Genomic DNA, 13,235 nt, shown 5'->3' with positions numbered 1-13,235 from the left:
TGAGGCTTGTAGTCCGTCAGCCCCACACCAATTAGATTTGCGAAAATAAAGTATTTAAGCTCAATTAAAGTTTATGTAAACTGCCTTATCCTTCCGTTCTCCGTGACTGTCACAGTGAGTCACGACGTGATGATAGTGGTCGAAACCAGTGCTCGAGGTATATCTTAACTTCGACTGATCTGGAATTAGTCGTTACTCACGATACGCATATGACATATGAACGCTTCATTGTAATATTGTGACTTACAGAACCGGAGAACTATCCAGTTTCGTTTTAGTTTTGGACTGCTACTATCATTGCACCAGTAATGCAACTTTTTCAGTATCTGGGCTTCCTAGTGCAAATGTTTACCGGAAAGTCTCAGAGTTTTTGCCAGTTGATGCAGAATGTTTGAAAGTACATACGTGAATTTCATAGGCTCAGTATGTCAAGAATTGAGCAATACCGAGAGCAAAACAAAATCGCAACAGTAGTGCAACTTTTCTCCGAGGCATGTCACGTCGACCGTCACAATGCCACACATGCCGTTTTCTTTGTCCGCCCAGCGTGATTCATGACGCCGATTGTGGCTAAATGTCACAGATTTGAGTCGCTATCGTTTGACACAGGATTCAGGAGGGGTTCGCTACGCAGATTATTCCGGAGAAATTAGAATAGAGGCGTGTATGTTCTTTACATAGCTATGGTGAGTTATTATGTCAGTTGGACATAACAATCACCCACCCGAGGCCACTCTTGGTCGAGATGTAGTCCTCAAAACGCACTCGCGAGGCATTCGAGTCGCTCTCGTATTCCTCATCCACACGAAAATCACACAATAGTGATAAAAATTGTATTGTATCATACATGATTTATTGGGATTGATAGAGCGGGAGGAGCAGCTGTAAGTTCAGTAATTGCACTACTGTTGCGATTGCATTACTGGTGCAATGATAGTAGCACTACCGAGTCAGTAATGCCAGTTAAGTAATAGAAGAGCGCAAGGGACAACAAAAAGTGTTCCCAGGGGGATTCGAGCCCCCGTCCCCACGGTTTCGCCGCAAGCCGAAGCTGCGTCCACAACGTGATGATCTGACCACTAATCGATGGGAACTTGACAAACACATCGCACATATACTACATAACCGCTTATTTTTGTGATGGATCTGCACCGAATATACCTCGGACCGAAAGGTCGATAGCTAGAAATACCGTTCAGGGATCTCGGTCAGAATACAATGCCAACATGGCACCACTGACAAGAGCTAACGCTAATGCAGCTTCATCGCAGACGCGACCAGTAGGATCCCATGCGAGAGGCTCTGAATTGGACTCCCATTTTGAAATGGGCCAAGTCGAGGTGTGTGCCGCCACATTTAGTAGCAAGTCTGGGCGATACTCTTGATGCGGCCTGGATGGAAAGAACTGCAATTGGCTATGGGCATTTGCTGATACGACTTGCATTTAGGTACATATGCACAATGCCTTGAAAGGGGCTCGAGCTTTGCAGAAGGAGCTCACGGCTTTACGAAAGAGAAATGTTCAACTTGAGAGGAGGCTGAAGAGCATCGAAGAAGCGGAGGACGTATCAGTTCAGCCAAAGAGAGGCAAGAAAGTTGGTCCAACCGTCGCGGAGCTCCAGAGTCGCATACGAGACCTGGAGAAGGCGAGGCAGAAAAACCGTAGGAAGATCGAAAAAGTACGTCCACTGCTACCGAAGCTCGCACTATATGTTTGTGCTACCTTGATATTATGTCTAGCTTCGAGCGAAAGAGGTTAAAGCGGATGCAGCAGAGCTGGAAGACATAGCCGAATTTGAAGTTGGTGATTCTGCATATCGCATGAGGAAGGTACGTACGGACTATGGGGGAAATGGCAGTTCGACTGAAGTCACACCAGCTTCTACGGCGTTTTCACGATCTTATGGTCTCCAGCTCCATCGAAGAGGACGAAGAGTGCCCTATATGCATGGAGCAACTTAAATTGAACAAATGTGCAAGGTGAGTGGACCTATAGTTACTATCCCCATACATCTGTGTTAACAGCGTACACTAGTCTGCCATGCGAGCACACGTTCTGCGAGTCATGCATTATGCAGATCTCTCCGGGCTCAGATTACATCACTTGTCCACAGTGTCGTGGCTCGTGTCCTCGCGACGAGATAGAGGTTGTCCAGTATACTGCTTCACAGCAATGGGATGCACTTCTGGACGTAGCGAATTCATGGGCAAAGATGGATCTCCGTAGACATGAAGATACTAGTGAAGAAGAAGCTGAAGAGGACTTTATCGATAATGGGCATCCAGAAGCAAGGTTGGAGTTTCAATATATATTCATGTTCAGGGCTTTTTTTACTGAAATATTGCCTGAAGCTCATCTAGATCAGCCTCTACTAATCCTCTTGCAACCTCTCCCGAGGCAGAACCTCTCCCGAAGACAGAGCCGCACCTAGAACTAGTAGCCCCAGCAGTGTCTGAAAACATACATCAAGCGATTCCAACACCGGTGACCCTCAGCAGGAAACGACGGATAGCTTTCTCGCCGGAGTCATCGCCATTGTCACAAGAGTAAGTCTCGCTCCCTAAAAATGTCTCTCGAGCCTAACGTCCGAATCCAATCTGGATCTGACCAGTTCGGACGATGAGCCACTTACTGCCTCTGGCTCGTCTAAGCCTGCTCATAGGTCGGGGTGAGTTATAATATCTATCTTAAATTGTATTCGTTGCATGTATACCGATATGAGTGTTATTAGACACAATTCTGCGGAACGAGAGTTTTGTGGAAGCCCATCCAACGCAGTCGATCTACCGCATCAGGAAGCCACGGAAGAGACTACAACACACCCACGGCTTATCAAACCTTTGTATGCTCAATCACCCGTCGCGGAAAAGAGAAAGAGACTTGAGAATCTCGCTGTAGCCCGCAAGCGCAAGAGGCTATAACGTATTTCTAACTTAAGCGCAGAACCATCTGCTCTGTACGTATAGTGGTATGCATTCTGTAACCATACTTTGCTTGGCATACCAGTCACAGAGAGACTTGAGTCTAACCTACATGTATTAGAAGTTCAACTGGGCCCTCCCGCTCTTGCCATCTTCTTGTCGTGTCCTCGCTTTCGACCGTGATTGGCCCTGCTCGCCTTGTTCTTGTCCTTCCAAGCCCTGTCCCTCGCAGAACTGCCGTCCCCGGAGCCCCCTGGCTGACCACCTCCACGACTGCTGCCTCCGCGTCCGCGTCCGCGACCACCTCGTCCACGCCCACCTCCCCGTCCCCGAGGATTGTCCCCTTCGCGATGAGAAGACTCACTATTAGTCTGAGTAGATGCCAGCGTTTTGTTGCCTCTAAATTCATATTTCTCGAGAATCTTGTCTTTTTTAGGCTGTATACGGAGAGGAGTATAAGGTCATATTTCCGTCAAACAGATTATCCTTACATTTCGCTCGAGCATGATTCTCCATCCTTCAATTTGCTCGTCCGTCCAGCCTGGGCGTGAACATTCGCGATGAGTCAGGGGCCACATGATGAATGTATATTACTTCGAACCGTACCTGTCTGCGCCTTGAGATCCACTCTTGCCTTGCTTCTACGGGTCTGCCCATCTCGCTCAAACTGCTTTGGATCTTGAATGTATGCCAACTCAAGAATCACCTCCGGCGTCTTCGTCACAGTCTGGCCAAAATGAGCTATCAACAATCCGACACGGTCAAAAGAAATAGAATCATGAAGACAGACCTCTTCATCTTCGCTGTCTTCACCATCTACGTCCGGACCATCCAATTCGCTCTCGTCACCATCCCTGACCTTCACTACTACAGGATCCTCGTCCAGATCGTCAAACGTCGCGTCTCTCCATTTGCTCCCGTCTTTCTTGCCCGGCACACCTTCATCATCAGTCTCGTCATCTATGGCTTCCGCGCGGCGCAGAATATCTGCTTTCATCTCCTCGATAAATGCGCGGTCTTGAAGGAGAGCATTGGCGTCTCCCCTGGGAATAAAGTATTTGAGTGAGTTTGTGTGCACGTTCAGTATGAGTTTGATAAGTGAGCGTCACATACGTCTTCTTTCCTATCCGGATATTGCTTAAATCCATTTTTTCTCCATCGAATATGTTCGTTCTCTCCCTGGTATATACGAAGTCCTCTTTCTCCTGAGAGACGGGGTCAGATGCCGCAGGTCCCACAAGCACCTCTGCGTGCATGAGCCTCTCCACTTCGCTTGGACTAGGCGCCGTGCCTTCTAACAAAGCACCAAGCAGCTTCTCCGCGTCGCCATGAAATGGATAGTCTGAATGTGCAAGGACAAAACGCAGGTATCCGGGTGATTGGTCAGGGAGAATGTCGAGCACCTGTGCGACAGCAGCATCGAGCGCGGGGTTCTCTGGATGAACGTCACGAGCAACTGCTTTGCTTTTGCCTTTCGCGTCCGCGCTGTAGGCAGTACTGCTGGATCCAAACCCACGATTAGCGATCCCCGGTGGAGCGCCTGAAGATCGAAGCAGGAGCCTGAGCGCACCTGCGCCCGCACCCACACTATTAGCGTGGGCGTCGTGTGTCTCTAGCGAGCGCAGAGATGAGTTGAGTATCTCCATTTGTGGATCGTCTAGGCGCTTCAGTGTGTCCGCAAGCAATTTCGATAGGTCGTATGCATGCTGGTAGTCTGCAATAAGAGTTTGATTTAGAAATGGAATAGAATCGATTCCGCTAGATCCTGCATCGTCGGCCAGATTGACCCGTGAGCGAGGTTCCTCAAGCAATGCGAAGATGACTTCGAAGGCTGCTTCACACTGCGCAGCAAGACCAGGCCCGACCGAAGGTACGGCGGCGATGTCTGCTACTAGTATACGAATCAATATATGGAAGCTGTCCACGAGGGAAACTTTCGTTTCGAGGAGGATTCGCTCCCATTGGTCTAGTACAATATCTTGCCCATCACTGAGAGACGAAATACGTATTCCACCGTAAGATTGTGCAAGAGATGAGAGCCCTCGATCGTACGCTCGGGCCAGGGAGAGCATGAACGGCTTACTTCTAGCAAAAAGACGTACGAGATGCGCTGGAGCAGGTCGGAGGAGGCACAGTACGATGTGTGCGGTCTTGCGAAGGCCATATAGGCCTTGAGATGGCTCTAAGAGCAGCGCCGAGAACGCTGGAATAACCTCATTTTGAACAGCCGATAACAGAGACGAGCTGGCGCGTGAGTGGGCAGCAGAGAAGAGTGCGCGAAGTCGCGTCGCATTCGTCGAGCCAAAGGCGACGCCGAGATCAAGGAGGGTCTGGAGGTCGAGTGACCCATCCGCTGCGAGCCGCTCCGCGAGTAGGAATGCGCGATGGCGGATCGTCCGCTCGACCTGGGAGAGTGAAGAGAACATCTTCGACTGCGTCTGATCTTCGTCCCATATGAGAGACTGGAGGACTACATGAGCTACATCCTTTACATATGTGGAAAGAAATTTGCGAGTAGCAGGGCTATTACATTGAGCTGTAGGCAAAGAAAGCGTTTGTGCGAGACATTCGGAGATCGTCTGGTTGAGAGTCGCCAATTGAGAGGGCGAGAGGGAGGCTCGCGCTCGGCTGGACGGGAACGGCGGCAGAGGCGAAACAGACACCGCCATTGTTGAGTAGCTAGACAGTCACTAAATTGGATAGCCGACAACAAAAGACACGGGGAGGAAATACTGAGTGCAAGTGGATTACAGAGAGCAGTAGAAATTGAGACGCATGGTGGCACGAGCGCTTTTGTTATGTCTGAGGATCGATGGTCGTTTTGCGACAGAAAGCATTACGGCCAATGGCATGAAGCAAGACTCAAAATTATAGATAGAATTCCGTGAATAGATATCCTAGCATAAAGGCCTCCGGAGCCTCATAGCAATTCCACCACCCCCCTGCCAGGCGAGGCGACAGCAACCACCTTGCTTGAGAAATCGAACGCACTCCCCCCCTCATATGCTACCAGGTCGCCGTCATCTCCAATCCATCCATCTACATCCAGCAGTTTTTCCAAGTTCGTCGACACTAAGGCATGTGCCTGTTTTCTGTCAATACGACCGTTTGTCTCCAGCGCAGCCTGAGAGGTGGTTAATACGAAAGCTATCATTAGTAGGGAAAGGAACTATACCCATTGAACATCAAATCCGGTGTTTCCAGCCTGCCACGCCTCGAGGACACCAACTGCCACTCTGACACCAGCATCCGTCAGGACAGTCAACGATGTCTCATTTGTGACCGGTGGGCCGGCCAATCTGAAAAGAAGAGAAAATGAGTCCGGTATTTTTTACTATTGTCTTTCGGAATAGCTACATTCGATGGTTGTCCCAGTTGTTCGGGAACGGTCTGATGGGTTGCAGAATGATACCAATATTCGCATTAGCTGCAAGAGGAATAAGTTGAGTTGGGCCGGCGTCGATAATAATATGGTACCGATGTCTCACCAATGTCGTCAGCCAGAAGATGAGCTTCAGCTGCGCCAGCAAATACCATCTTCATGAAAGACCCCCGCGCTTGCTCAATATTGTTCTTTAGATTGATTAGCGTTGCCATAATATCTGCGCTACCGACTTCGATAACCAGTGGTATCGCACCCTTACGCGAAACGTCAATGACCTTACATCATCACAGATATGTTGATAACCAACCTGAGCAGCCTTCTTGAACCACTTCCCCGTCTCCGTGCTCGTAGGTTGTCCATTCAGCAACAAATTCCTTAATGTGGCGATCTGAGTGCTGACGCTCGCCCAAGGAGTAGTTGAGTACGGCGCCGCTCGTCCAATCACGACGTGAAGGGCAGTAATGTGCTTGATAATGGCTCCGCGCTCCAGTGCGTGGGCAGCACCCGTACGGAAGGTGACAGAAAGTCCGGCAAATATGGACGATGGCCCAGCGAAGAGAGTGGTCTTTGAGAGAGAGGATGTTGCATAAGTCACCCCAGCGCGATGAGCAATGCTTTTACTCATATTCAGTTGCCGAAGGAAACAGATTAATAAAAAAACTCACTGAGCATTCCTCGTTCCAAATTGCAATGCGTCTGCCGCCATTACTAGGCCTCCAGGATCTCCAAGCACCTGCGGCACTTCCACTTTAAAGGGATCATACGTGGCGCCATCTCCCGTAGACACTTCGCCTGCGATTTCTTCGATACCTATCGGCGAACCAAAAGTCATTAAGCTAGGCGAAATTGAACCCCCACGGAGATCTATCACCGAGTTGGCGTTGATACCGCCCATACAGTGCTTCCCCACACAGCTTATCTTGCCCCCATCTACAACCACATCCACCAATTCTCCATCAAGGGTATTAAACACCTCTCGTATCCCCAACTCATCAGAGTCATCCCGTACCCACAGCTCCCCCACATTGTGGAAAACGACTCGTCCATTCTCCTTCGCCGGTGTCAGTGGCGGCAGGCCTTCCCACTTCACCGCATTCCTGCGCTCCTTGTCCCAATTCGGCACCCTGGGGGTCTCTTGGAACTCGCGATCCTCCTTGCCCTTGCCGATGACGATGGCCTCTTGATCCGCGCCAACTTGGAGAATGCCGTCGATCCATACCTTCCTGGGTGTCGCGCCGAGCTGGAGAGGATGAGTATCCCAGAGCACGACATCAGCGTCTGCACCCTCGCGGAGGATACCAATACGATGTGACATTCCAGCAGTCGAGGCAGGCATAGCGGTAACAGAGAGAAGAGCAAGGTGAGGCGGCAGGCCTGTATGCTCAAGGGTGAGCGGGTCCATGTTTCCATAGGTGACATGTACTCCATACCATAGTAGTGCGCTTGTTGGGCTTCGTACGCCAGGTAACGACTGTTCAGAACGGGATGGTCTGACTATATGCGTTATCAATATGACTACCTCGTCATCCCCAATGCAGTTGGACCTTACTTTCATCACAACCGGGATGCCATTGTCTGCGAGCACACGAGGAGCAAATTCGGACCCGCGATATGATTCTCGCTTATACCGGTGATTTGTAGCAAAAATAGCTATAGCTGGCGTCCCTCCCCACCTATCGAACAGTTTAACGAATGACGTGGAAAAAGCATGTACTAAAACCCTTACGTTTTCTTGAGTACATCGGGTACCAACCATGCTTCGGATGCGTGGTGGAAAGAAGCGATGGGAAATTGGAATTCATTGGTGAGCTGTACCACTGAGAATGAGAAGAAGCAGGATTATAGAAATGGAAGCACATACTCGGACTATGTCGTCGAGGTCAACTTCCTCGTAACAGTGATTTGCGATCTACGTTGCTGATCATCAGCCACTGTGAATCGTAGTTGACAGCGCTAGAAGCGTCACCTTGACGCGCCCTCTAAGGACGTCTACCAAGGCCTCCCACTGCAAACTCTCCGGGAAATCCTCCCCCTCAAGCTGGTCCCACAATCCTGCCTCAGCCTTCGCGCAAAACGTGTCCTGTGCGTACTTAATCTTGCGGGCCTCATTGTATGCGGACCGGAAGGACCACATAGAGTCCATGCGATTTCCATACCGCCTGAGATTCTCGCCGCACGCTTGTCTGACGAGGAACACAGGTATAAGCATGAGATGGTATGAAGTAAATATGATGTATGGAAATCGCACTTCATGTGGCGCCAGCGTAATGGCCGAGACGAGTCAGGTTCGCTACCGTTGAGGGTATGCGGGGGTTCAACAATCATCGAGGTTGGAGATCTGTCAGAAGTCTTGCGCAACTTAAATATGAATGCTTGACCGCCTATTGTTGAATGGACATGTCAACGAACTACGCTCAAAGACGAGTAGATGATCACATACCGATTGCGTTTGCACTTCCAGGCAAGACCTGAACGGACGTGACGCCTCCAGCAATTGCGAGCTCAAGAGCATCGTCATGCGTGTTGAATCCGTCAATGCTCCGTAACCAAGGTAGAACAGGACCATGTCCTGAATTGACATCTTGCGCTCCGCGAAGGAAGGGTGCGCTAAAAACACCGACATGAGAGTGCAAGTCGACTATATCACCCATTGTCTGTGAGCTGCAGTATGCATATGATCAGTATACTCAACGCACCCAGCCCAGGAGTCACCCAAGCCCTCCCCGCATCAATAACCTCGACGTCTCCCACACCTGCGTACAACGCCTGGGGAATATAGCCAATACCTTTCACTATCCCGCGGTCCATATACACATCGCCATACACGATCTCCGTGCCGTTCCTCGCACCAGTCCAAAGAGTTGCATTCCTAATGAGAGTTGGCCTTGTGCCCGGCTCAAACCTGTCCGAAGTATCTCTTGCAAGGAAGTTCTCTGGCGGGCCGGGTACCGCTTGCAACGCTGCACATTGAGCAAGGATTCGCTGAGCCTTCAGAGGAACGTGTTGAACACGTTTGGTCGCATTAGCGGTTATAGAAGAGAGATAAGCGTTGTATGCAAGAAAAGTGGCGGTCGCGACTACAGCGCACAGCGCAAGGAGAAGCGGCCTTGGATGTGTTGAACGGCTGCGGGCCGTGTTCGTCAGCGGAAGTTCTGCCCCTCCCATGTTGCTGACTATGGCGGTTGTGAGCAACAGGAGACGGAGAAAGCAGGAATATATATGGTTCCACGCATGTAGGCAAACGCGCCGGCGCTGAGTGAGGTCCCCGCCGTGAGACTGACATACTGTCTGCGCGAGGCTCTTCATTCCAATATACAACTCGGTTCCATCCACTACATGACATCCCTGGCCATTGTCAAGCTTGCCCTTTCTTTAAACATATCGACGTGCAAATACGAGTTGATGGCGTCTTATCGCCTGCTGGGAGCACGTGGGGTAAGCGATGTATTTCCGGCCCATTTGAACAGGAACTAAGGCAGGCTTCAGACGATTATGTTCGAATAACATTTACCAGGACAGAAAGTGCAACAAAGCCCGAGACAATGCGCAACTAGACAACACCAACACCGAGAAGAGCAGCGCTGCTTTTGATTCCGCGACCTCGGGCGGCGGTAAGGCTGATAACCACGCAACTGAGCAAGAAGCCGGTGAATCTACAAAGCCTTAGCGGGCGTACTCAAAACAAGAGCAGCGGCCAACATGCCTGAAGAATGCAACACGAGAAAGTGACCTTTCCTCCAAAGTACTCCGAGAAGACGCGAAGATGGAACGGAGGACAGCAGGGGTTACTGGGATGCGACTGGATGACTTTCGGACAGGACCGTTGGGCGAACTGGGAGAGTATGTGTTGCTTAAGTTAACATTGGACGGTGTGGCTGTCAGTGATGACGAAGTGGACGATAGGCTGCTCATCGTAGACTGGGGATTCAAAGCTGAACGGCGCTGAACAGCGAGGGCCGTCGCTCGCAGGCCACGGCAAATGCCGTCGCGCTCTCTGGCGCGGTCGCCTCGCTGGTCGCTCGAGGATCGAGGTCTGCTGGCACACACGAGAGGTACGGTTTAGTGTAGCAGATCGGTGGTGGAGGGGTACATCCTTGCAGCTTGAACGAAGCACGGAACCTGACACCATTCACGGCGTTTTGTATTCCAGATTTGTGCTGCTTGGCCAGCTATCTGAAATCTTTAGCGTGAGTTCCAGCTCTTCCCGCTCAGACGGCTCGTAGTGAGTGTGGCTTACGCTTTTGTAGCCATAGCCAACGTCCATCGCCACGTTGCATCGTTGTGGCCGGACGTAGGCCGGCACGCTAGCTGAACGCTTTGCTACATGAGCCAAAGCACTGATCCCCTTCCCCCACGACCGCGGAGAGGACACCCTTTCCGTATGAACAGCGCACATTCCACTCTCGTTCTACCATAGAACTTTATTGCGACCAGACACAGAAGGTATGAGTTTAACTAACCGACTCCCGCTGACAGAGGACTCCTGCTACGATGTCGTCCGTTTGGAACTGACTCGCGACGACGATCACGGAATCATCGACGATGACCTTGCCCACATCCTTCCTTGGTGCCCCAACCTCGAGTCTGTTCGTCTGACCGGCGTCCCTGACCTTACCGACCGTACTATAATCCTTCTCGGCCGAGTGGCGCCGGATCTCCTTGAGCTCGACATCTCCGGTTGTACACAGGTTACAGATGAGGCGATCCTATCGCTTGCAACATCCGCGACGGAACTGCAGGTAGTAAAATTGAATGGTCTTACAACACTCACCGATCCCTCCGTCTCCACGCTGGCACGTTCCCTCATGGAGCTGAAAGAGTTGGAGCTATGTGACGTCCCTCTACTCACCGCTGCATGCATTCGGGATATATGGACATTCTCAACGAAACTGAAGTACCTCAAACTTAATCATTGCGCCCGTCTCACAGACAAGGCTTTCCCGCACATTTTGCCCCCCTCGTCACCTGCGTCTGGTGCCACAGCGTCTGCACTCTCCCCGCCACTCTCCCCTGCGCAATATGCCGTTTTTACCTCTCGCCCGGCTTCTTGGCTTGATACACTCACGCCACTCGTTTTCTCCTCCCATCATAATCTGGCCAATCTCCGTCAGTTGGAGCTTGAACACTGTGTGAGACTGTCCGATGCAGCAATAAGCGGCATTGTGAATCATGCGCCGCGCATCCGGCACCTGAGCCTGTCGGGCTGCATGACCCTGACGGATGTTGCTGCCCGAGCCATAGCCTCTTTGGGCGCACATCTGAACGTGCTCACCTTGGCGCACGTAGAAGAAATCACCGACTACGGGATCGTGAGCATAGTGGGGGCATGTCCCAGGCTGAGAACGGTGGATCTAAGCTGTAAGCGATTTTACTTATCATCTGAAACCCCTCTTCATAGTCTCCTCTGCTAACCTTTTCTCCCTGGACATGCAGTCAATGCGCGCCTGACAGACCTTACCCTACTAGAACTGGCCACGCTCCCTCAGCTTGAGCGCCTGACCCTAGTCGGCCTGACCCGACTCACCGACAATGCCGTATTCTTCCTCGCAGAGCACACCACGACGCTCGAGCGGCTGCAGCTGTCGCTGTGCAAGAGATTGTCACTGGAGGCATTCCACGTCTTGGTGCGGAAGCTTCCCAAGCTCGAGCAGCTGAGTGCGTCAGGTGTCCCGGCGCTGAAGCGGATAGGTGTCGATCGTTTCTCCGAGCGGGTTCCACGGGTGAGAGGCTGTTCCCACTGCAGCCCAATGATACCATACTGATGGATTCCGCTCCCCTGATGTGCCTATGACATTGGATTCTATGTTGGGCGGCCGACATTTGTAGGGGTACAATGTACACAAACATGGCATATACCGCGTCTATCGCGGAGGGAATTTGCGCGCGCTGGCGCGGTTTTTGGATAAGGAGCAAGCGCGCCGCCGGGAGGCCGAGCGAGAAAATATTATATTCAAGCCGCGGGCAGATGATAGCGTCGAGCTATACTAGACGATCTGCATACATTGGTGCAGCGGAATGCACACTACGTACTAGAAGAGAGGCTTCCTAACATTGTGAGTTGGTATCACGTATCTGATTTGCCATTGCTAAGCAAGCATGGGCTGCCCAGATGAATCTAAATAAATATTCGAGAGTTTCCGACGGACTGTCATCCGTGTTATCCTAGTCGCGTATTGTGTCCATGTTGTAGCTGAACATATTCCATACCAGCCTTAGCCTCGTGCACCTGATTCATTTACACGGTGACCATTTTGACGTTACACAAAGCTTCCGTGCGGTTCTACAGTCGGGCAAATCGACGGCGATTCGCCACATCGACGTCTCGTTTATAAAGATAATCCTATGTGGTGCATCTCGTACGTACGTTTCTTTACTCCGAATTGCAGCAACATTCTGCATGATGGCCGATGGCGCTCCAGCGCACTATTGTAGGCGACATTCACCTTACTTCGTTGACACATCGAATCAAGGGTTGCCCGCGTTATCACTACCAGAACGTCGGCACTTCTGGGTTCTGACATAGCAGAAGTCCCACTCTATCTGTATAAGCTTCCGGCGGGATTCACACGTTCATATGCTGCGAATGGCACCTCCTCGGCCAGATTTTAGGTATATTCAAAATGCCTGAGACGGACCCCTTCCCCCTTGATCCCGGACTACACGCCTGCCTGAACTGTGGAGATGTACTTGAGTAAGGTTCCGAATTCTACTAGCTTGTTGCCTCTATATACCAGCGTGCTGCGGTCTAGGCGTTGTACCTTGCAGCTTTGTATATCGTGGACGTCATGTGTTTTCCACGCAGAAAGGCCGCAATAGCAGTGCAGTCACATGGTGGGACCTGTGCGGCGACATGTAGCGAGAGCTTGGGGTGAGGCAGGCTTGTAGCGGACAGCAGGTGCGGGGAAGACCAGAGGAGCCGTGTTGCGAG

The 13,235-nt window shown here is 51.2% G+C and overlaps 4 protein-coding genes across 4 annotated transcripts; 2 read left to right on the top strand and 2 right to left on the bottom strand.

Annotated features, from left to right (window-relative positions):
• Positions 1 to 1,226: 1,226 nt before the first annotated feature.
• Positions 1,227 to 2,922, top strand: FIBRA_04426 (uncharacterized protein; the record flags this gene model as incomplete). The annotated part of the gene is made up of 8 exons (XM_012326227.1): positions 1,227 to 1,340; positions 1,449 to 1,679; positions 1,741 to 1,830; positions 1,880 to 1,980; positions 2,036 to 2,293; positions 2,362 to 2,547; positions 2,613 to 2,669; positions 2,733 to 2,922. 8 exons carry the CDS (start codon positions 1,227 to 1,229, stop codon positions 2,920 to 2,922), a joined length of 1,227 nt encoding a protein of 408 aa, XP_012181617.1.
• A 125-nt stretch (positions 2,923 to 3,047) lies between these two features.
• FIBRA_04425 (uncharacterized protein) lies at positions 3,048 to 5,591 on the bottom strand (the record flags this gene model as incomplete). Its single annotated transcript, XM_012326226.1, has 5 exons — positions 3,048 to 3,359; positions 3,414 to 3,463; positions 3,529 to 3,649; positions 3,713 to 3,965; positions 4,036 to 5,591. 5 exons carry the CDS (start codon positions 5,589 to 5,591, stop codon positions 3,048 to 3,050), a joined length of 2,292 nt encoding a protein of 763 aa, XP_012181616.1.
• Positions 5,592 to 5,842: 251 nt separating this feature from the next.
• FIBRA_04424 (uncharacterized protein) lies at positions 5,843 to 9,472 on the bottom strand (the record flags this gene model as incomplete). The annotated part of the gene is made up of 14 exons (XM_012326225.1): positions 5,843 to 6,046; positions 6,098 to 6,221; positions 6,280 to 6,349; positions 6,411 to 6,561; positions 6,615 to 6,921; positions 6,973 to 7,681; positions 7,738 to 7,801; positions 7,857 to 7,980; positions 8,034 to 8,116; positions 8,169 to 8,216; positions 8,274 to 8,490; positions 8,556 to 8,688; positions 8,748 to 8,945; positions 9,004 to 9,472. The coding sequence occupies 14 exons, from the start codon at positions 9,470 to 9,472 to the stop codon at positions 5,843 to 5,845; spliced, it is 2,901 nt and encodes a 966-aa protein (XP_012181615.1).
• Positions 9,473 to 10,752: 1,280 nt separating this feature from the next.
• On the top strand, positions 10,753 to 12,295 carry FIBRA_04423 (uncharacterized protein; the record flags this gene model as incomplete). Its single annotated transcript, XM_012326224.1, has 3 exons — positions 10,753 to 11,665; positions 11,741 to 12,027; positions 12,134 to 12,295. 3 exons carry the CDS (start codon positions 10,753 to 10,755, stop codon positions 12,293 to 12,295), a joined length of 1,362 nt encoding a protein of 453 aa, XP_012181614.1.
• Positions 12,296 to 13,235: the final 940 nt, after the last annotated feature.

This window comes from Fibroporia radiculosa (genome assembly GCF_000313525.1).
Source record: "Fibroporia radiculosa TFFH 294 genomic supercontigs, scaffold2950, whole genome shotgun sequence".
Lineage (NCBI taxonomy): Eukaryota > Fungi > Basidiomycota > Agaricomycetes > Polyporales > Fibroporiaceae > Fibroporia > Fibroporia radiculosa.
Note: the sequence above shows the minus strand (reverse complement) of the source record. Positions and strands in the feature narration are given on the sequence as shown.